This window comes from Elgaria multicarinata, chromosome 3, assembly GCF_023053635.1.
Source record: "Elgaria multicarinata webbii isolate HBS135686 ecotype San Diego chromosome 3, rElgMul1.1.pri, whole genome shotgun sequence".
NCBI classification, from domain to species: Eukaryota; Metazoa; Chordata; class Lepidosauria; order Squamata; family Anguidae; genus Elgaria; species Elgaria multicarinata.
In genome coordinates, this window is record NC_086173.1 from 16,821,404 (window position 1) to 16,844,530 (window position 23,127).

The 23,127-nt window shown below is 48.2% G+C and overlaps 1 protein-coding gene across 3 annotated transcripts in view; it reads left to right on the forward strand.

The window, feature by feature from the left end:
- Window positions 1-23,127, forward strand: part of PLXNA3 (plexin A3) — a 75,374-nt gene that overhangs the window by 42,669 nt on the left and 9,578 nt on the right. For 2 of the 3 annotated variants that reach the window (XM_063119397.1, XM_063119399.1), the window contains 17 exons: window positions 1,179-1,275; window positions 2,292-2,482; window positions 4,456-4,601; window positions 8,870-8,990; window positions 9,231-9,367; window positions 9,913-10,086; window positions 10,969-11,062; window positions 12,387-12,626; window positions 13,800-13,943; window positions 14,656-14,890; window positions 17,599-17,741; window positions 19,191-19,447; window positions 20,378-20,444; window positions 20,836-20,982; window positions 21,796-21,985; window positions 22,113-22,216; window positions 22,993-23,089. In XM_063119397.1, the coding sequence (XP_062975467.1) occupies window positions 1,179-1,275; window positions 2,292-2,482; window positions 4,456-4,601; window positions 8,870-8,990; window positions 9,231-9,367; window positions 9,913-10,086; window positions 10,969-11,062; window positions 12,387-12,626; window positions 13,800-13,943; window positions 14,656-14,890; window positions 17,599-17,741; window positions 19,191-19,447; window positions 20,378-20,444; window positions 20,836-20,982; window positions 21,796-21,985; window positions 22,113-22,216; window positions 22,993-23,089 (2,584 nt within the window). The remainder of the gene's footprint in view (window positions 1-1,178; window positions 1,276-2,291; window positions 2,483-4,455; window positions 4,602-8,869; window positions 8,991-9,230; window positions 9,368-9,912; window positions 10,087-10,968; window positions 11,063-12,386; window positions 12,627-13,799; window positions 13,944-14,655; window positions 14,891-17,598; window positions 17,742-19,190; window positions 19,448-20,377; window positions 20,445-20,835; window positions 20,983-21,795; window positions 21,986-22,112; window positions 22,217-22,992; window positions 23,090-23,127) is intronic. The other variant, XM_063119398.1, reaches the window with a different exon arrangement.

Here is a 23,127-nt window from a genome sequence, read left to right on the forward strand (position 1 = left end):
TTTGTTAGTTATTTCCAGGCAGGACAGAGTTCAGCCTTCCCCAGTCTGGCACTCTCCAGATGTGCTGAACAGCACCAGGTTGGGGAAAGCTGAACTAGGAGAAGCCAGGCCTTGATTCTTAAAAGTTTTAAGCTCGAGGAGTTGTGTGTGTAGTTCTGTGCAATTCTGACCCCCTAAATCTTTAAAAACACACACACGCGCACACACACGTAATTCAATTTTCAGGCCCTACTAAAGCAAGCTCCCCTCCTCTCCCCAGGTCAAGAAAACAACTGCTTGTGCTCCTCGGTCCTAACTCCCCAACTATGCAAGCAGATGGGACTTTCCTGTTTGCAGCCTCGAGAGAAACAGGTCAAAAATAGTGGCGGGTGGGGGGGACTGACGGCCGACGACGAGAGTAATGGGAACCAAGTGATCCTGCAGCATGTTTCAGAGAACCAGGGGGTGGGCCCTAGGATAGCAGTAAACTTTCAGTTTAATAGCGTCCCGTCACGTTGGCAGCCTGCTTTTGGCTCCTGGCCCAGTCATGACAACACGCAATCTATTTATAAAGCTACTGTGCTTCTGCCTCTTTATCACTGTCACTCTTCCCACCCCTTGGCCCATGTGGTAACACTCTAGACGACACAAGACCCATTGCCTAGAGTGTGTGTGTGTGTGTGTGTGCGTGTGCGTGTAATATATGTATATAATATGGGGGTCACAGAAACATGTGTCTCTTGGTGACTGTCAATGCATCCCTATGGAGGCCACTTCACACGCTGAGAGATGCCAAAAATACAAGAAATAGTGCAATGTTGACAAAATTCATAACTATGACGAAATTCATAATAATGAAGGAATTTATTCCATTCCAGACTGAGTCAATTAGCCAGTAATTCCTTTTTTCTGTCCATGATCTTGATGACCGGAAGGTACAGACTGAGGGGCACAGCCAGGCTCAACTCTGCCAAAGGCTGGTTAGGCCATAGTTCTTAGGAGACCCAGCAGCTAAGGGTTCCCTCTGCTTCTGCAGAAATATATCCCCTTTTCTTTCTTTCTTTCTTTCTTTCTTTCTTTCTTTCTTTCTTTCTTTCTTTCTTTCCCCCATTGTGTATCCCTTTGTAGCGTTTCCCATTGCTACTGAGCAATATTCATACCCTGCATTTTCATCATTTGCGACCCCTCTCTTTCCTCAGTATTGGTACGACGGTGAAGAAGTTGGGGAGCTGCCCCTGGATTTCGATGTCATTTGGGACGGAGACTTCGCCATTGACAAGCCGCCGGGGTTCAAAGGTAACAGCTGTGCAATGTTTGTATTTAGCAGGCCCCTGATTTCCCATCTTCTTGCCATGGGAATGTAGTAGAGACTAAATCTACACACACACACACACACACACACACACACACACACACTGAGGCCAACACTTTCAAAGTGTTGCTGCACCATTAGGACAAGAATTCTTATCTTCATTTATTTACACACACACACACACACACACCGCCCTCCATTGACACTGCACGAAGCAAGTCAGAGTTAGCCCTGGGGCACATCGCTGACTAGAGTGGTAAATGCCAGCCTGGATAGCTTCAAATAAAGGAGTCACCATACCAAACAAACCAGCTAAAACCTTTCTGGTGATTTTACTTCATTGAGCAGCAGTGTGAAACCTTGGTCCAAGCTGCAGGGTTTGGACTGCAGCAAGGGACCCTTATGCAGCCCCCTGTCTGAGGCAGTCTTCTTCAACCTGGTGTCCTCCACATGTTTTGGACTACAGCTCCCAGCGTTCCCAGCCATGGGCCATGCTGGCTAAGGCTGCTGGGAGTTGAAGTCTAAAACAACTGGAGAGCATCAGGTTGGGGAAGGCTGGTCTTAAGGGGTTGAGGTGAAGAAGCCTTAGAGCAGAAATGTAGAGCCTCAGGCCCATGGGCCAAATCCAGCTCACCTGGGATCTCAATCCAGGCCAATCTGATTCCTAGGCCACTTCCCCAGGCCCCCAGCCCTTTGGTTTCTTGCTTCCCCCACCATTCCATACACTTGAAATGCCTTTCCTCAGGCCTAGTTACTGGCAGCAAGAGCATTAAGCTAAAATATGCTAGTATTTTGGCCCCACCTGCTTTCCCTTCAACCCCACCTGCCACTGGAATGTAGCCCCTGAGAGCTTCTCCAAAATTGGATCCAGCCCTTGGGCTGAAAGGTTCAACACCCCTCTCCTATAGGGTGAATAACAGATGGCAAGCCTTTCCTGAGGTAAACAGGGGGAGCCCCCAATTGTTTTGATCTCCATTCTGTTTGTTCCCTCTCTCCTCAGCTCTGTTGTACAAGTGCTCGGCCCAGCGCTCTAGCTGTGGGCTCTGCCTTAAGTCAGACCCGCGGTACGAGTGTGGTTGGTGTGTCCCTGAACGCCGTTGTCTCTTGCGGCCTCACTGCCCTGCTTCCCGGCAGAATTGGGTCCCATCTGGCCGGCGTGGGGCCCGCTGTGCCCATCCCCGCATCACCCAGGTAAAAATAAACAGACATGCACACATAACCAAGTCCCTGCGCTTCACACTTGCCTTTGCTTATTTCTGTCTTAGAAAACGTATACCTCATCTTTCAGTTAAAACTCTCAGGAGAGGTCACAGCTGATGAAAAAACGTTCCAATAATGCATAACAAGATTTAAAAGCTTTGTGCTGTTCCTATCTCCGGTGCGATCCCTGCCAAAATAACTCTACACTTCGAAATCCAAGGCCGCTTTATCAGTCTGGATCTCCAATTGGTTCCTGGAGGCTGTGGCTGTGAACTGGAGAGCTTTGCCTTTTGAAACTGAAGTTCTATGTAGACGTTAAGATTTATGGGGAGTGCCTGCTCGTCATGGGGATCTGGGATAGTACCTGAGAATGTAAGGAGAGCTGTGCTGGATCTGACCAAGAGTCCATCTAGTCCAGCATTCAATGCATACAGTGGCAAACTAGCTGCCTCTTGGAAACCCATAATTAGGACATGAGTGTGATAGCACCCTTCCGCCCACGCTCCCTAGAAACTGGGATGCATAGGCATACTGCCTCTGGTACTGGAGGCAGGATCTAACCATCAGGTCTAGTAGCCCTTGACAGCCTTCTCCTCCAGGAATTTGTCTAACCCTCTTTCAGAGCCATCCAAGTTAGTGGCCATCACTGCATCTTGTACTAGTGAATTCCATAGTTTAACTATATGCTCTGTGAAGGACGTACTTCCTTTTATCTCTTCTGAATCTCCCCTCAGTCGGCTTTGTTGGATAACCCCAGTAGATTCTGGTATTATGAGAGAGGGAGAAAAACTTCTCCCTTTCCACTTTTTCCACACCAGGCCCATCCGCTCTGCCACCGCTCTTGCCTCTCGCCTATAAGGCACTCTGAATATCTAGCCTAACTCTCATTTTGTTGTGCACAGATCGCACAAATCAGGCTTGTGCATTTATTTTTATTTATTACATTTCTATGCCATCCCATTGCCAAAGCCTTAGTATCCAGTGTCAGCTCCAAGTTTTGGGGGGGCCCCGTGGGCAAGACAGTCTCAGTGGACCCCCTCCCTCAGTGAGTCTCCCTTCTTGCTGCAATCGTCACCAGCTGCTATTGCTCTTCATCCTCTTTCTCATCAGTGTGGTGTAGTGGTTAGAGTGTTGGACTGGGAGTTGGGAGATCCGGGTTCTAGTCCCCACTCAGCCATGGAAACTCATTGGGTGACTTTGGGCCAGTCACAGACCCCAACCTACCTCGCAGGGTTGTTGTTGCGAGTATAAAAATGGAGAGGAGGAGGATTATGTACACCGCCTTGGGTTCCTTGGAGGACAAAGGCGAGATATAAATGTGATAAATAATAATTTGCTACCACAGGCAGAGAGCCAGGGAACAAGGAACCTGGGACATGTACTACTGCTCCTCACTGCCACCATAGTCTGGGCCGGAGTGAAAGGCAGATGTACAAGCAGGTTGTCATGGTGAAGAGGAGCAATTCCAGGGGGTTGTTGTCAGTGCCCCCCTACTGGGGGGCGCCACTGGACATTGCCCAACCATACCTATCCTTGATACCAGTCCTGCTTGTGTGTAGGTTCCTACATAACCATGAAGCCTATAAGCACTGGGCAGGCTGGCACCACCCCGGTATCCCAGTGGACATAGGATGCAAACATAGGGCTTGTGTTCCCAGGATAGAGCTTGCGACTCTGGTCAGAAGACCTTGGCTGCTGCTTCAAGTCATGCCTATTGACTTGCTTTTGCGAGCGTGGGCTTTCCTCATATCTGTGACCACCACCAGGGAGTGGTGGGGTTCTATAAGTTCTGGTGTTGGGTCCAGGGATGCTGTGTGCTGTGGTGTTTCTCTCCTACAAGAGCCCTGTAGCAGCAGTACAGAAATGTATGCCCAGCAAGGTAACTAAAGGCGTGGCTGCTTGCCTCGTGGAACCCTCTTTGGCTGTTTCCATTGAGTTCCCCCCTCTCTCTCCTCCCCCTGCAGGTATTGCCACTGACTGGCCCCAAAGAAGGTGGAACACGGGTGACAGTTTGGGGCGAGAACCTGGGCCTTTATTTCAACGAGGTGGGGGTACGTGTGGCAGGTGTGCGCTGCAGTTCCCTCCCTGCCGAATACATCAGTGCCGAAAGGTGGGTGAGGATGTGCTAAAGAAAAAAGCGGCAGGTGTTGGCTGTGGAGAACCACTAAAGCACAGAATCTGGGTAGGAGTAGAAATACCTAGAAACAGCTGTGTGCATACAGTTTGTAGAGGCTGGGTTTCGCAGCACTCTGGTGGGACAACACCATTTTTGAGGCCTACGTCAAGAGGTGGGGAACAGGTTGTAGGTGGGGGGGGTGCAAATTGCCCACAGCATGACCCTCCGCAAGCCGGATGACATCATCCTCTGTTGACCTCATCCCCCTGCCCACTGACCTCATCCCCGCTCCTATTTTGCATTTCTCTGTGATGAGAGAGGCATGGAGGTCCATGCTTCTCTCAGCACTGAGAAAGGGACTTGGCCGGCACTGCAAGAAGAAGAAGCTGCTCCTCCCAGGCCAGCCGAGTCCCTGGCTTCACATGACACACACACACTCTGTGCGCTGCTTCATTGTCGGTGGTGGTGAACAGCACACTTACGTAAGAGGAGCCCCTTTATTTTCAGTCTGTGATCCAAGATAAGGGGATTCCTCTCCCAGCCTCCTCCCCAAGCCTCTAATAGCCTCCAGGCCAGGCGACACAGCATGGGGAGGGAAGTGGCCAGGGCCTGCAGAAGGATGCCAAGCCTCTGCGGGCCACATTAGGCACGCAGGCCGGAGGTTCCCCACCACTGTCCTAGACAATGTGTTTAATGATGGAACTCCTCTCTCAAGTTAGGCCTAGCTTGACCACAGCCTTCTCCAACCTTGTGCCATCAAGAGATCTTTGGACAACCACCACCGTCATTGGCTATGTTGGTTGGGGATGATGGAGGTTGTTGTCCAACATCTCTTGTTGGGCAGTCTGTTAATAATAAATAGAAAACAATCTATTACTAATAAATAGCATTTCTGTAGTAATTTCTACAGTGCTTTAATTTGTTTAGAGCACTGGACGTGGATTATGTTAGGATCAAACCAGGCATTACATATAGATGTATGTAATGTTCTCTTGAACTTGTTTTTGGTTTTGGTTTTAAAGAGAGCACCCTTGGGAGGCTGATATTGGAAGTAGGCTGTGAGAGCTGTGGGGAGAACCTTCATATTTCCCCTGCCCAGGCTGCCCTTAATTTCTCCCCTCAAACCTATGTGCTCAGCTGGTTTTTGTCCCTTAGGGGAAAAAATCAGCACAACCCCCCTGCCTTTGCTGCTCTTCTGCGCCTGCTGATAGCCTCCACAGCTGACATACAAAAAGTTTGGGGAATCTGCATGTAATCCTTATAACAGCCCTTGAAAGGCATGTCAGTATTATTACCCCAACTTGTAGGGATCCTTTTTGGGGGGAATGCGGGGAGGTGCTTCAGGGCTAGCCCTGCCTTGCAGAAGGATGAAATGAAATAACCTTGTTCTGGTGGCAGCGTGAACATGGGGATAGATGAAAGCAGGAACTGGTGTCTGTATAAAAAGCCTTGCTTCACCAAAGCAGTAGCAGTGGGATGGGGATTCCATTTGGACTCAGGCAGCAAAATGTCTTGAGCCAGCATGGAACTGGGGATTGCAGAGCGGGGAGTTTGTGAATGATCATAAGCCAAGATATGCTTGAGCCTTTTCCCATGAGCGCACTGCTTTCTTGCTCCTCCCTTTACAGAAGACAGGCATAGAACCAGGAAGTCTCTAAGCATACTTTCCCACTTCATCTGAACCAGGAAACTATGGTTACTGGCTTTGGAACAAGCCAGGATCTTAAACCAACATCAAACCATGGCTTATGATCCTGGTTTGTTCCAAAGCTGGTAACCATAGTTTCCAAGTTTGGGCAAAACAGAACACTGTGATTAATTAGAGACTTCCTAGTCATGTCTCATGTGAAGGGAGGGGTGAAGGAGATGCATGCCCAGGGAAAGGCCTCTTAGTTATCTTTGCTTAATAAGATGGGATATGATTATTTGAACTGGGCCAGTGAGTGGTTTGTCTGAAGCCACCTATTGAGTTTCCAGATGAGATGAGGTTTGAACTGGAGACTTCATGGCTCGCACTCTTCCAGAGCAATCCTATGCACATTTACTCCTAAGCAAGACTACTGTGCTGAAAGGGGCTTACTCCCAGGTAAGTGTGCACAGGATTGCAGCCTTAGCCACTGTACCAGCTCTCATCTACCCATCTTCACAGACTACCTTCCATGGTGCAACTGCAGCAATGAAAGAACCAATTTAATTCCTTGATTTCTGTTACGGCTGCCTCAGGTCAGGCCTGGCCTCAAGGTTTATCTTGGAAGCCAATGCTCCATCTTGGAATGCAAGAGGTTCTCCACAGCTTGCTAGCTGTGCATGTGCAGAGTGTCTTTCAGTTGCAACAATTGGTTCTCGCGCATCTGGGAGGTTTGCCATTAAAAATATTTTTATTAACACTTTTTCATATTAACAAAATTACAAAAGAAAATGATAGCAATTAAGAAGAGGGACTGTAGCAGCCTTCCTTAAACTGGTGCCCTCCAGATGTTTTGGACTACAATTCTCAGAATCCATGACCACTGGGCATGCTGTCTGTCTGGGGCTAATGGAGTTTGAAGCCTAAACTATCTGGAGGGCACCAGGTTGAGGAAGGCTGGGCTACAGAACTGGAAAAGACAAAAACAATCAATAAAATGAGCTTAAGAGCATGCAGTGGATACTTCCTGAAAATATGTAATTTTAATCTACACAGTTACATGTTCAGACCAGAAATATTTACGTTGCATTGGGGGACAACAAATTGGGCTTTTGCATTTTTTTAACATTATCTGTTGTTGCTGTGGGCCCTATTTGTTTGAATTCACCCATGTTTGTGGCACTCTCTTGGGTAAACCTGACATAAAGAGCCAAGAACTAACATACCAAAGTGGACTTTGACTTTTCAGTAGCTTAAAGCGTTGTTGTTTACCTCTAGTGTGTTTATGTGTGAAAGTCAGGGCCACCTTATGTTAAGTGTACTGGTCCGTCAGCGAGGACCAGGGCATCCAGACAGCGTGGGTTGCCTCCCCAGTTTGAAAGAAAGATGATGCACCAGCCAGCGCCTTTCCCCCACCCCTTCTTTGCAAAAACATCTACACTCTTATTTTGTGCTAGGAGGGATGTTGGCACTGCCTTTGGCAAAGTTGATTGAGGAGGTGGGTAGGCTATGCCAAAATATCTTGCCACCTCAAGCGAGGCAGTGGTGCTGCAGTATCCCTCCCACCAACTGTCACTCGCCTGCTTGATCACTCCTGCCTCGCTCCCCTTAGCATCTCTGGGGTTCCTGCAGGAGGTTGGCTGGACCCTCTCGCTCTCGCAAGAGTTCAGTTGACCTCTCACGAGAGCCTGGCAGCTAAAAGCCTCGCAGCCGTTTTTAAGAAGCAGCAGCGGTGCACCAAGCAGGTTGGTCTAGAGAGACCTGCCAGTTCCTGTCGTCCAGCGGCAAATGCCACAGTGGGGGGTGGGGAGCTTTCCAGAGTCTCCACTGGAGGAGGTGGGCGCAATTTGCCATTCTTCCCGCTCTGTTGCCTGAGAAGAAGAGGCAACAGTTACATCTGTTACATGAGCCCACATAATGATAGGGTATTCCTAGCATCCCTCTGAGCTGGACAGTGCAAAGTTAGAGGACGCACCAAAGGCCTCTCTGATAATAGTGCTGCTGATGAGCCAGAAGGCATCACTCACAAAAGGGAAGGGTGCGAGACAGATTGAAAGGGTTACCTAGCAACAGGGCCAGCCTACCATTGGCGAAGCGAGGTGGTCGCCTCAGGCATCAGATGCTGGGAGGCAGCAGCGAGGGGTTGGAGGAGAGAGCTGTGGGCCTGCAGCCTGGCCTGTGCCCCCTGCGCTAGCCTGCCGCCTTTAGGTGTGTGGTGTATGCTGTCCATTTGCCATTGTTGAAGAAAGATTCAGTCGGCTTTTGTACATGGAATGGGAGGGGGTGTCATCTTGTTCTTTGTTTCAGGCAGCAAAATGTCTTGGGCCCATCCTGCCTAGCACACACCACTCTCCAGGCAGGTCGACTCAAGGAGTGTTTCTGGCCTTAACAGCTTCCACCCTCGAGCAGGGAGAAGAGAGGGGCAGGCTGTTAAAGGACATTACAACCAGGGCAGCCCGTTTCCTGTTGTGCTATGGAGACTGATGAAAAGCAGTTAAACAGCCTTGTACGGGAGAGGGATGTGGCACATTGGATGGGGCTGCAGGGCTTGAGCGAGAGGAGGACACTGGCCGTGGTGGCCTTGGGGAGGAGATGGAGCCCGGGTCTTCTGACAGATTTCCCTGCCTCCCCTCAGGCTGGTGTGTGAACTGGAGCCATCGCTCTTGCCCGACCCTCCCCCCGGGCCTGTGGAGCTCTGTGTAGGCGACTGCAGCGCGGACTACCGGACCCAGTCGGATACGCCCTTCACCTTTGTGGTAATGAGAGTCGGGGTTAGGAATGAGTATTCCTGTTTCACTTATACGATAAGACCAAAGTACCTGGCAGAAATGGGTTGGCTTGCATTTTAAACTATCAGTGGGCATTGGGGGAGAGGGAGGTGTCACAGTTTTCTGGGATGTTAATTCACTTCTGCAAGGGAAGCAACTTGGGGTAAGGGGAACTGTTTGAATGGTGTATCTCAGGAGCCAATTAATTCCTGATTTCTACCCATGCAGACACCCAGCTTTCATGGGGTGGACCCGGAACAAGGTCCCACCTCTGGTGGGACAAGAATCAGCCTCTTAGGGACCCATCTGGACGCTGGGAGCAATGTCAGTGTTGTAATCCGTGGAGCACCGTGTCGCTTGATCAGGTACTTACTATCAGAACGAAAACACATCTGTATTTTTTTTACTGTTTTATGTTGCCTTTATAACTGTAACAGTGTGATCAGCACAAGTCAATAAGGCAACATCATCATTATTATTATTGTCTCAAGGCCCATTTAATTGTTTGTAACAGCTGCTCTGAATGTAGAATTGATAAACTGAGGATCAGTGTGATTAGTAATTAGACTAGAGCAAGGGAGACCCGAATTCAAATCTCCACACAGTCAATAAGCTCCCTTGGTGACTCTGGGCCAGTTACATCCTCTCAGTTTACTCATGTACATAATGGGGGTGGGGGGAATAAGTAAATGACCTGAGATCTAGGTTGTCTGAAACAGAGGAGTGGTGTGTGTGTGTGTGTGTGTGTGTGTGTGTGCGTGCGCACGCTCTGGGTACTGTCGGAGGATGCAGAGTGAGTGAGAAAGGAGAATGGAAGGTACCTATAAAGGAGGGCTTTTTAAATTATTGATGGTGGAGCTGTTTTTGAAGAAGGTGTCTAACTCTCCCTCCTCCAACTTACTCTCCCAAGACGTAGTGCAGGGGAGATTGTCTGCTTGTCTCCCCACTCCGCGCTAGGCCCGGGCCCTGCCAATCTCAGCCTTCGCATTGATCGTGCGAACATCAGCACCAATGGTACTATCTCCTTCCGCTACAGTCCTGACCCGGTTGTCACGGCGGTAGAGCCCACCTGGAGCATTGCCAAGTAAGTGATGAGTCGATGACAGCCCTGTGTTGTGTTTCTGTGATAAGCTCGGTAATGCTTCCTTGCTGAGCTCTTCCCTGTGGCTGTTTCCTACTAGAAAAGATCCCCAGGCTTCCCCCAACCCCAGCTCTTAACAGGAAAATAGAGATTACCTTCCCTCTTTTTATAAAACTGGTTTCTGACCCTTTGCCTCAGACACTTCCGCTTCAGCCAACATTTTGGGATAGTTTCGGGGGAGGGGTGATCCCGCCGATTTCTATCTTCCAATCTGTTTTGGTTGGTGTATGTATGCATATGTGTAAACGCACACGTGCTCAGGCTCTCCTTTCCCTTCTTTACATTATTCCAAAGCCAGGTCTCGATATTAAAAAGATTATTATAGACAAAAAGTCAAAGACTGTGGAGGGGACAACATGCAGAGGGTAGGGCTGTTTATCAGCTGGAAAAATAAATTGTGTGTGTAATTGTTTAGATACAGATATATCTTATCTCGCGTAATTTGTATAGACACACACACACATCTCTCTGACTCATAGGAGTGTTGAAATTCGTAAGGAATTTTTTACACTACCTAGAAATACTACATTTCAAAGATGCTACTGGGACACTTGAACTGCGAAAGGGAGAGGGGAGCACACATCCTTCAGTGTATTGTGTGCAAACTTTCCTCTACTTATTTGCATGGGACTGCATTTGTGTAAACCGTTTCCCTGATATGATTGCTCTGGGAGCACCCCTGGTAGGGTGCCATTATGCAGGTGGGGACAAGCAGACCCCAAAGCCGTAGATTTCCCTTCTCTGGTAAAATTCTTCTCTTTATCATTTGTGCCACAGTGTTTGTGGACTCAACCCATGTTTTCCTTTCTGCCCCTCTCCTTGCAGCGGTAGTACCAGTCTCACAGTGAGTGGGACCCACCTGCTGACAATCCAAGAGCCGCGGGTTCGAGCTGCCTATGGCGGAATAGAAACCATCAATGTGAGTCTGCTGTGGAAGGTCTAACTAGTGGGAATTGAGCAGGGTGGGAGAGAAAGAGACGTTGTTGCAAGAAGTAGAGGAGTGATTAGTTAATTTTGTGTGTTCCCTATCCTAATTTTGTAAGGTTTCCTGTAGGCCATAAGTTCAACCTCTAGCAAGAGCAATCTGTCCCTCCCTCGGCAGCTTTTGGGGGAGGGGGAAAGGGGGGATGGCAGAGGCTAGGACTGACACAAAATACTTTGCTGCCTGAGGAAAAGGGCAAGATGGTACTCTCCTATTCCATGTACAATGATTAGTCTGTTTGTGAATGACTAGTAGTGGATAGCTGTGAAGATAAAACGAGAGAAACCCCATCTACTGTGTTCCGAACTCCCTTGGAGGAAGGACAGAATGCAAAAATGACAAAGCAATATATAAAACATCTCCTTGCTTTGTTGTGGCAAACCAAAAAGAAAATATCCCAGAGATCATGTTCAGAGGTGTAGGGGAAGGAATGTTGTGACGCCTGTGGGTTCCAACTGAGAGTTGAGTACATGATCAGAAAATTACATGGCACAGATTTTGCTGGACTATTCATTTTCAGACAGTTGCAGGAATTCCATGTGTAAATACTCTCCTGTTTAGAAATATAAATAATAAAAAACACTCCCTGTGGTACCAACCTGTGGATGTATTAAAGCATGTGATCACCCCACTTGAGTGACGTTCAGAAGGAACTGGACAGTGTTTTTCCTCATCCCCATATTTCAAGACTCTAAGGAAAACAATGAAATGACTTTAAATCAAGGCCGGCCCTACCCTGAGGCAAAGTGAGGCAGTTGCCTCAGGCAGCAGATTTAAAGTGGCAGCAAATTGTTAGCTATTCAGTTTGTTAATGTTGTATTTTTACTGCTAGAGATGAGGAAAGGCATTTGTGGGATTTTCTGCCTCATGTGTCCAAATAACTACCTCATGTGCCTGGCTTTGTATGCTATGCACCTTGACTTGAGTGGATGAAAGGTGCCATTTGTTGCTCTGCTTCAGTCAGCAAAATGCCTTGGGCCAGCCCTGCTTTAAATGTAAAATCCAAATTAAAGATAGAAGAACCAGAGCTTTCTGAGGGGTGGAGAGGAATAATTCTCCTTTCCAACCCCTTTAAGGATACGTGCTTTTTAGAACAGAGATGAAAGCAAAGACTGCAGGTCAGGACTGTTAATCTTTTAGAAATTAGAATGGGGATGAGGGCAGGCAATGAACAAAGATCAGTGCGGAGAACTATTCGGGATTGCCAGCAGCTGTGGTTCATGTACTTTTTTTGTTGTTGGTTTTTTGCCTCCCCCTGCAGAGTTGCCAAGTGCTAAATGACTCAGTGATGTTGTGCAAAGCCCCAGGCATTGTGCCCGGGGAGCAGGCACTGCCCCTTGGGGGCGCTCACCCTGACGAGTTTGGCTTCCTCTTGGACGATGTGGCTGCCACCCGTACCCTGAACCGCTCGGCCTTTACCTATTACCCCAACCCCAGCTTTGAGCCATTTGGCCCCAGCGGCATCCTGGAAATTAAACCTGGGTCCCACGTTGTCCTCAAGGTACTGAAGCTGTTCAATGTTTTAAGACCTAACGGTAATAAACCTTCCTCCCCCCAGTCCAGAAAATGACAGTCTGTTCAAAGTCTGCTGGAAGTCAAAATCATGACAGATGATTTTGCCCGGTGTGACATCTTCTCCTTTTGGTCAGAGAGAAGCATGCCAAAAAAGAAGGCAAGGGTATGTATAGGTTGAGCAGCTTGTCTTTTGAGATTGTGTGATGTAAATGCAGGGAAACAGAAATTAGCTCTGAGTAGTGCATCTTTTTTTAACAAATAAATAAATGGCAAATTCCTAGACCATATGGCAGCAAAGATAGGCATGGATATATTTATTTATTTATTTATTTATTTATTTTATTGCATTTACTGTCTTTTTTGCTAAGTGTAAGCCGCTCTGAGAGCCTTTTTTGGCTGAGGAGCGGGGTATAAATAAGATAAATAAATAAATAAATAAATAAATAAATAAATAAATAAATAAATATACCGCCCCATAGCCGAAGCTCTCTGGGCAGTTTACAAAAGTTAAAAACAGTAAACATTAAAAACAAATATACAAAGTTTAAAAACATAAAAAGCATAAAAACAACAGTATCCTTATAGAAACAGCTATTCTGGGTTCCGTTAGAAATGTATGTGGATCCTACGTGGTGAAATCGTAGAATCTGGCTTGAAGAGGATTCCTGGTGATCAGGGGATTCTCTTTTAGCTCCTTGCCTTTCCCCATGAATAAGAGAATTATGGAAAATATGCAAATACATCTAAATAAGTATTGTTTGCATATTTTATAGTGGTTGCAGAGAAAGCAGATTTTCTTGCTACAGAACTGGATGACTTTGTGTAGTGTGTGTGTGTGTTTTTTAAAGGCATGGACCATTTTCAGTGAAGTAAAAACTTGTAAATAAATAAATATGCACATACAAACAAACAACTCGGAAGGGCGTGGAACCTGTCTCCCCTTGGTTCACGGCTGGTTTGGCTGATGGTTTTGTCAATTGGCCTCCCATCTTGGGATAGCATGGGAGTGTAGAGATGCTGTGGCAAAGACGATGCCTTCCCTGGCAAGCGTACCTGGGCCAGGGGTGCCCTCTTCGCATTTTGAGAGCCCTGGGTTTAGACTTGGGGCCCTGTGATAGAATGGTCCCATTTCTTTCTCTCATCTCCCTGCCTCTCTCAGGGCAGGAACCTGATCCCGGCTGTGTCAGGCAGCACACGGCTCAACTACACAGTGCTGATTGGTGGAGAGCCCTGCACCTTGACCGTCTCGGAAACCCAATTGCTGTGCGACTCGCCAAGCCAAACTGGGGAGCAGCCAGTCACGGTACATCGGATGTAGGGAGGTGGGCTGGGAGATGTGCTTGAGTGGGATGGGATCAGTCTGCCCTTTCGGGGCTGCATCGGCAGTGCCTTGGGCAGTTAAGGATCTTGCCCAGGGAGTGGCCTTTTGTAGCTTTCGTGTATGCGAGTGGAACCTGTGAAAATGTCCTGAGGAAAGGCAGGTCCCTGTATTTCCCCCAAGATGAGTGTAGGTACATGACTGGCAGCAGGGCCCCCCCAATGCCTACCCAGTCTTCTCCAAAAGGGTGCCCCCAACTTGCATCTGCCCCAGAAAATGGTAAGGGATGGTGGGAGGAGTTGTAGTCCAAAACATCTGCAGTGTACCTGGTTGAGGAAAGCTGTAGTAGACCAGCAAAAAGCATTTGTAAACTAGAGCAGCTCAAACACCTGGATTGTTGACGTCACCTGGTTTCCAAAAGCCCCCTTTGGACAAACCCTAAGAGACATTGAGGGATCTTCCCTTGGACTGTGCTGCTGGCTGCACCTCTCTGTTGAGACCGTATTCCTCCTGAGCCGTCAATTGCTAGGCAATAGAGGCGGGGCAGTTGCCTTAACGCCCTGCTTGTAAGATATGGAGGGGCGTCTGACTGGCCACAATTAGAAACCAAAGGTTGGCCTATGAATGGGCCCTTAGTCAGGTACAGCAAGGTGCTTCTTCCCATGGCCAGCTTAACCTTTAGTTCTTCTCCTTGCAGATCCTGGTGGGGGGTCTGTCTTTCTCCCCGGGGACCCTGCACATCTACCCCGAGGCAGCCCTGCCTCTTCCAGCTCTTGTTGGGTTAGGCGCAGGAGGAAGCCTGCTTCTCGGGGCCATCATCGGGGTGCTGGTGGCCTACAAGCGGAAGACACGGGATGCTGACCGTACCCTGAAACGCCTGCAGCTTCAGATGGACAACCTGGAGTCCCGCGTGGCCCTGGAGTGCAAGGAAGGTATTGAAGGAGTGGCAAAGGGAAGGGAAGGCCAGTATGGGAAGTGAATGGAGACGGAGGGAGAGATGTTGCCTTCCTGCCCAAGGCTGGTGATTATTGCTTCTGTAGTGTCCAACTAGGAATGCAGGCAGGTATTCCTTCACAGCGCAGCTATTTTGGGGGGCACAATATGTGTATCAGATCTGGCTCTGAGTGGAATAGCTCCTTCTGGATAGAAAAAATGTGCAGCTACTGGGAGTGTCTGTTTTTTAAAAATGCATTTAGCATGCAGACAAGTACAGAACAGTTTTTCAGGTTACGGTCCCTTCCCAAGTCTCTAAGAGTTGAAACTCTGGTTGTAGTGTGCGGAGGAAAAGATGCACCTTAGCACTTGCACACAGGCATATAAGTGCAATGTATTCATTGCACTGTCGGGAAAAATGAATGCACCATATGCAACTTGCAAGGGGACAACCTCCCCTCTGCATTGTGACAATGCTCTGTTGACCTTACTACCAAGAGCAGCTCAGGAAGAACTCCACTATCATCTTAGATGCCAGTCTTCTCCAGCCTGGGGCCTTCCAGACATGTTGGACTACAACTCCCATCATCCTCCCATCATCCAACACACCTGGAAAGCACCGAGTTACGTGCAGCTGTGGACACATAAAGTGGTTCTTCTTGAAAAAATAAAATGTTCTGATGAAGGCTTCTCCTTGAGAATCCTGGGGAAATGGTTGCTTGGCTAGACAAACCTCTGTATAGTATGACCTAAGACTGTAAAGAGAAGAGAACAATGTTTATATATGTCAAGGATAAAAATCCACTTTGGTTGTAAGGCAACTCTGTTTAATTGAGCGTAATACAGCTGTATGGAGAGTGTCCTACAAACAAAGAACTTCTCCTCTGGCAGTGTGAAAAGCAGGCATATTTATACACAGTAGCATCTTAACCAATCAGCAGCTGGCAAAATTCTAAAGCAAAACAAAGACAGATCAAAGAAAACTTCTTCATTATACCTTATCAACAGATGGCCCATAACTCTTCTAGCAATGTCAGATTGACCTGGATGGTCAGTCCTCCTCATCAAGCTAGCTTATTTGTCTTATGCTATATCAAAAGTTCTTGACAGTTAGAAATTCCTGTTAAGCATTTCCTTCCAATTAAGCAGTTTCAGCATTACAGCACATTGAGGCACATACATCATTCCAATCCCATCATGCAGTTCACTTGCAAGAACCAAACTACATACAGAGCAGGTATATCAAGGCTTGTGGCCTTGCTTTCTCAGTTCCCCCCTCCCCTTTGGGCCTGCTAAGGCAACCAACCACATTACACTTGAATTGTCGTCAATTGATCCAATAGCTCTTTCTTTCTCTTCCTCGAACATTTCTCTCTGTGTAACACTGAACATTTGCTTCAGTTCTGTCTTTATGACAGCATTCGTAGTAGATTTAATACAGCATTTTAGCAAAGCAATGATTACATGAATTATTACCATGCAAGCAATGATTACACCAAGCACAAGCATAATTATTTGCAAGGTTTTAGCACCAAAACAAATGTTCTGATGAAGGCTTCTCCTTGAAAATCCTGGGGAAATGGTTGCTTGGCTAGACACACCTCTGTATAGTGTGACCTAAGTTTGTAACGAGAGAAGAACAATGGTTATATAGTTGTAATTTTGTTTGAAGTACACAAATAAAAACAGTTTACTTTGAAAAAACCACAACACCAAAAATGCCAATGTACTGCTTTCTTTTTGTTTTGCCTCATAATTAGCAATACAGAGAGAATAATTTTCCTGAGTTGGCCCGTGGCATTTTATTGCCTGAAGCAGAACAGCAAATGGCATGTGCATAGACAAACACCCACACCCACTGGTCAAGATGGCCAAGTGATTCTGCCTACAAATACTTCTCTCCCTCCCTGGCTGTAAAAATAATAATACAATAATTAAATAACTGACCATTTACTGCCCTTTCATGACAATCAAATCAGCTGCCTGAGGTGGCCACCTTACTTAGTCTAATGGCAGGGCCAGCCCTGCCTGTTTCAGAAATCAGTTCAGACCAGGCTGTTTCAGAGTAAGTAAAGAGCAGGCAGAGAAGAGCCTTCAGCAGAAGTGTGGCAGGGTAGAGTAATCTTGGCCAGTTATTCCTTGTTTGAAAATGGGATACTAAAAGGCCACAAGGGTGTCTCTGCTTCCTATATGAAATGTGGGGAGGATGTGTTTGGGGTAGCTGGGTGTGGGGTGAGAGGCAGGGCAGCAGTTTTAGGGAACTGACATGGCGACAGTGGCCAAGAATGACATAACAAGGTCTTTGTTGAAGTAGCTTCTGGGGAACGCTGAGACTCTAGATTCCTTTACAGCAAGCTGTGTTTGGCCAAAGCTTCCCCACATGTGTCTGCCACATGTATGCATGCCTTTCCAAAATACATGTACAATTGCTGTACAAAATACATGTACAATTGATCCATGTCCCTCTTCCTTTGTGGGAGACCTTTTGTGGGCTGCCTCAAAATCAGGCCTGTTTGAGAGGGCAGGACTACTGTGAAGGTGATGTGGTGTGTGTGTGTGTGTGTGTGTGTGTGTGTGTGTGTGTGTGTGTGTATGCTTCATGTTTTGGCTCTCTTAGGTGTCAAGAGCCTGGTGGGTGAGGGCAGGAGTGAAGCACCTCACTGTGCATGCAGCCCCCACGCTTTTGACCGTCTTCCACCTTCTTCAGCTTTTGCTGAGCTGCAGACGGACATTAACGAGCTGACAAACAACATGGATGGAGTGAAGATCCCTTTCCTGGACTATCGGACGTATGCGAGGCGTGTGCTCTTCCCAGGGGTGGATGATCACCCGGCACTGCAGGAAACCAGTGTGAGTACCAGGCATGAGAGGTGGGACCTGGGACAGTTTTTCACCTTAACAGTTGGGGGAAAGGGGAGATGAGAGATCAGAAGTTACGTTTCAGGATCTCCCTTTGATATTAATTCTGAGGCTCTTGCTTCTTAAGGGCTTCACCCTTGTAAATCTTCATCCCCTCCTTTGGTCCACCCCCTACCCTATTCAGATGCTTGTTCCTGAACTTCTTGTTGGGACTCAGCATGCTTTCCTACAAGGCTTTGATGGTACAATCGCTCCGCCTCATTCATTCATTTTTACAGGGTTTCAGACATCATTGCCTTCCATTTGTAACCTTCCCGTTGCTTCTCCTATCTTTATTCTGACCAGGAAAAAAAAAAGCTGTTAGTAGCTGCACAGGGTCTTTTCTTTGCTACTATTAGGAGCTGTCAGTCTGAAAGCAGATTCTGTTCCTGATGGTGTTGCTGAGTTGCCCTGCTGCCCATAGAACAGGACTCAAGCTCGCTTGGTGTGCGGATAACGCTGGGACAAAGAAGGGAAGGCGCTGGCACCTTCATCATGTCCTGCTTGTGAGCCCCCAGATCGTCTACCTCACTGCTGTTGGAAACAAAATGTTAGACTAGATCAGGGATAGGCAGAAAATAGATCTCCTGATGTTTTGAACTTTAACTCCCAGCATTCCTGACCATTGGCCATGCTGCCAGGGGCTCTTGGACATTGAAGCCCAAAACATTAGCTACCTCCTGCCCACCCCTGGACTGGATGGACCCCTTGGTGTGATCCAGCAAGGCAGACATAAGAACATAAGAAGAGCCCTGCGGGATTAGACCGAGGGTCCATCCGGTCCAGCATTCTGTTCACACAGTGGCCAACCAGCTGCCGACCAGGGACCCACAAGCAGGACACGGAGCTACAACTCCCTCCTACCCATGTTCCCCAGCAACTGGGGTACCTAGGCTTACTGCCTCTGATCCTGGAGTTAGCACATAGCCATCAGGACTATTAGCCACTGATAGCCTTCTCAATGAATTTATCCAACCCCGCTTTAAAGCCATCTAAATTGGTGGCCATCATTACACCTTGTGACAGTGAATTCCATAGTTTTAACTATGCGCTGTGTGAAGAAGTACTTCCTTTTATCTGTCTTGAATCTCTCACCAATCCGCTTCATGGGATGACCCTGGGTTCTAGAATTATGAGAGAGGGAGGAAAAAGTCTCCCTATTTACACCAGTCCTTAGCCCTGATGCTCTTAGAGCTGGAAGGGCCATGTGAGGCCAAGTGCATAAAAGGCCCTTTCTTTCTCATTGTCCGTTTTTGTGAACAACATCTGCCCTGGCACATGGAAAGCTACCAGGTACATTTTAGTGTGTGTGTGTGTGTGTGTGTGTGTGTTTGTCTTTGTAGATACTGGCTAAGTTTCCCCCATTGGCTCACAGGGCTTTCTGTTCTCTTCCCTCAACAGACCCCGCCAAGCACAGAGAAAGGGCTCCGTCTCTTTGGGCAGCTGCTGCACACGCGCCCCTTCCTGCTGACCTTCATCCACACGCTGGAGGGCCAGCGTGGCTTCTCCATGCGGGACCGAGGGGCTGTGGCTTCTCTGACTATGGTGGCCCTGCAGGGCAGGCTTGACTACGCTACCGGAGTGCTGAAGCAGCTGCTGGCTGACCTCATTGAGAAGAACCTGCAGAATCGTGCCCACCCCAAGCTTTTGCTCCGCCGGTGAGAGGCCATTTCTACCACCACCACCACCTCACACAAACACTATTTGAACACTTTCTTTTGCACCAACAAAGTGCCATTGTGTCCTTGGTTGCTTCTCCCCATCTGCAACAAGGGTTGCTGGAGCTCTTAAGGCCAAAAGCCATGATGTAGCAGCATTGGGCTGGTCCAAACTACTGCTGCGAATGGTTCTTCCTCAGCTGTTGTTCCACACAGCTGTGGAACTACATATCAACCCTGCTCACCCTGCTATTCTACCTCTAACCCTGAACAATATCACCACTATTTTAGGCTCCCCACATTTTTTTTCTGATTGTTCTGGTCGAGTGGATTGGATTGCTATTGTTCAATCCCTGATTCCCTCCAAATATGTTAGTCATCCTTGGGGGCAGAGGTTGTATCCCCATACCTGGAGGCTAGGATTGCAAACATGTTGCCAGCACCATATTTGAGTTCAAAGGAGTGATTTTGAACTCCGATAACCCTAACCCTTGTCCTTAAGCTCCTGCACAAGTTACTTTCCTTTTAGTCTCACCAGTTGCCTTCTGAGAAATGAGTGCTGTGTGACTGGCCAAGCCTACTAAGGCCTTCTGAGAAATGAGTGCTGTGTGACTGGCCAAGCCTACTAAGGCAAGTCCCGTCCCCCCGCCACGGCAGCCGTTTTGTGAGAGCACTCACAGCACTTTCTCAAAATTCCAAGTATGCCCACTGACACAAAGAAGCTAGGCCTGCATTATCCATAATATTGTTGGGAGAGTGCAGAGGAGGGCAGGTTTCTAGTACCCATGATGGGGTTTCCAAATTTATCCGGTTTTTTTTTTCTTTTTGCAGCAGTGTGTGGGTGTTAAGGATTTCCTCCTTTCCCCACAAATAAGCAACTGCGCTCTCTCTCTCTCTCTCTCTCTCCCTCCCCCTCTCCCCCTCCCCTAGGACGGAGTCGGTGGCTGAGAAAATGTTGACCAATTGGTTTACTTTCCTGCTGCACAGGTTCCTCAAGGTGAGCGCGCGTGGGAACAGGGCCTCAGACATTTGTGTTCTAGCCCTTATTCTGCCAGAGGACAGGACTTGTAAGAGGGCTGAAGAAGCCCTCGCTCCAGAAATGGTAGCCGTGGTCTCTTCCACGTGGGTAGGGAAATGGAAATGCTGGAGTCAGGGGAGGGGGCCACAGCTCAGCAGTAGAGCCCCGGCCTTCCCAGGTTCAATCCCCGGCATCTCCAAAATAGGATTAGAGCAGCAGCTGATGGGCAAGACCTCTGCCTGAGACTCTGGAGCGCAACTGCCAGTCAAAGTCGACAGTACAGAACTAGATGGGCCAATAGTCTGCCCTGGTAGAAGGAAGCTTCCCGTGTTCCCTGCCTGTGAGCCTGTCTCTTCACCCCCTCCCCCAGGAGTGTGCTGGCGAGCCGCTATTCATGCTCTTCTGTGCCATCAAGCAGCAGATGGAGAAAGGCCCGATAGATGCCATCACAGGCGAGGCACGCTACTCGCTGAGCGAGGACAAGCTCATTCGCCAGCAGATCGATTACAAGACCTTGGTGAGCTCCGGGGATGGTGAGAGGGGCCCCTTGCCTCCTCGCAGGCTGGGGAGCCGACAGCTCCTTCCCCTCCAGTAACGGGCAAATGCAAGGGGGAGAGAGGGCCTGCTGCGTAAGCGATTCTGTGCTTGCGACCTTGGTGGCTCGGAGGACTCCATGGCCCACCAGTCTGGATGAGACAAGCAACCTAACTTTCTAACCGCTGGAGGCCTTAGTTCATGGGGTGACCTACATAAGTCCAAAATGGGACTAGCATTGAGGAAGCAGGGCTGTGGACAGAGCTGGGGATTGTGGGAAATGCACCATGGAAGATATGTTGTGCGTATGCGGAGAACAGGGAAGGGTGAGTTTGGCATAGCTATGCTGGCAGCATTCAGTTGTGTGTGTGGTTCATGACGAGCTCTAGCTAAGGGAGGGGCAAGAGGTGCTACTTGCAGGCAGCTATGCAGGGACTCAAGAAGTGTGTGTGTGTGTGTGTGTGGTACTGACTTTGAAGTGGATCGCTCTTTTCCTGCTTGCAGTTTGCCAGGGACCAGGTGCAGCCTTCTCTTCTGCCTCCCTATTGGCTTGGCAAGAATAGAATTTTCAAAATGCAAAATGTCTTCAAGTCCTCATATAGGGCTGAATTAAAACATAATATTCTCAAACTGCAATTGTCATTTTTGCTCAGAAACTGGGGGAGGTGGCACGAAGATTATTGTTCTCCCAGAGCCTGGAAATACATAGGTATAACCCTGGGTCCTTATAAAGGTAGGGTTGTGTGGGCCTCCAATCTATGATGACTGAGAAGTTAGATGTCTTTTTTCCTCCTAGACATTGTTATGCACTCCCCCTGAGCCCCCCGGTGGCCCTTCGGTGCCTGTCAAGGTGTTAAACTGTGACTCGGTGACGCAAGTGAAGGAGAAGTTGCTGGACGCTGTGTACCGAGGGGTGCCCTATTCGCAGCGTCCACGTGCTGAGGACATGGAGCTGGGTATGAAGGCAGGAACATGGGAGAAAGCAGGTGGGGCTGGGAGCATGGAGTGGATCTGGGTAATTGGGCGTTGGTTTAATTTGCAGCAAAATGGAGGCATGGGAAGGGCAATATATAAAGCCACCTTTCTCCTCACTGTCCTTCTTGTTTATCCTAGAGTGGTGTCAGGGCAGTGGGGGCCGGACCATCCTACAGGACGAGGATGCCACCAGCAAGATTGAAGGAGACTGGAAGCATCTCAACACGCTAGGGCATTATCAGGTAACTGCCTTCCCTGTCTTTCTTAGGGCTGGATTAGCTGTCCTGGTAGGCATGCTATAGTTCAGGGGCCCACCACAAAATGGAAAACTCCATAGTGTTTGGGAGTGTGCAGCTTCTTCCTTTCAAAGCTCTGGGTATCTCAAAAAGTGGAAACGGTTCCATCTTCCTTAGCAATATTGCCAGCAGTCAACAGGAAGTAAACAATGCTTTGGACACCATTGACCATTTGAGGGGTAGAGTAGAGTGGATGAGGGGGCTGTGGTGCACATGTGGTTACGCTGGCCAAGGAAAGAACATTGGGCCTCAGCACTTGGCTAACCACAGGGACACATGCTTTGAAGACTTCAGAGGCTTCAGTGATCAACTGCATTCTTGGGGATTATCCTAGTTCTACCTTTGCATGCTGTGGTAGTAGCTGGTATGAGCTGGGAACCCCCTGTTCAGCTGTTGTCTCCATCATTTATTTACTAGGTGGTCTTTGGCGAAACCAGTTCTCTCACCCTCGCCTACACATTTAGGTGACTCTCTCTCTCCAATATGTGGATAATAATGCCTACTTTACAGGGCTATTCTGAAAATTACTAAGATAATGTATGCAAAACGTACTGAATGTATGAAATGTGCTAAATTAATGGTGCTGGTTGTATTATTAGTTGTTGTTGTTGTTGTTGTTGTTATTATTATTATTATTATTTGTTTCTTTCTAAACCCCATTCCTACATTTAAACCCATGTTTTCCTCTTCTGCTCCTGTCATCCCTGTAATTCCATGCACAGGTAGCGGATGGCTCCGCAGTGGCTCTGGTTCCTAGGCAGGCGTCGGGCTATAATATTGCCAGCTCCTTCACTTTCACCCACTCACTGAGCCGCTATGGTAAGGAATGCCAAAACCCCGTGAACACTCCTCATTCC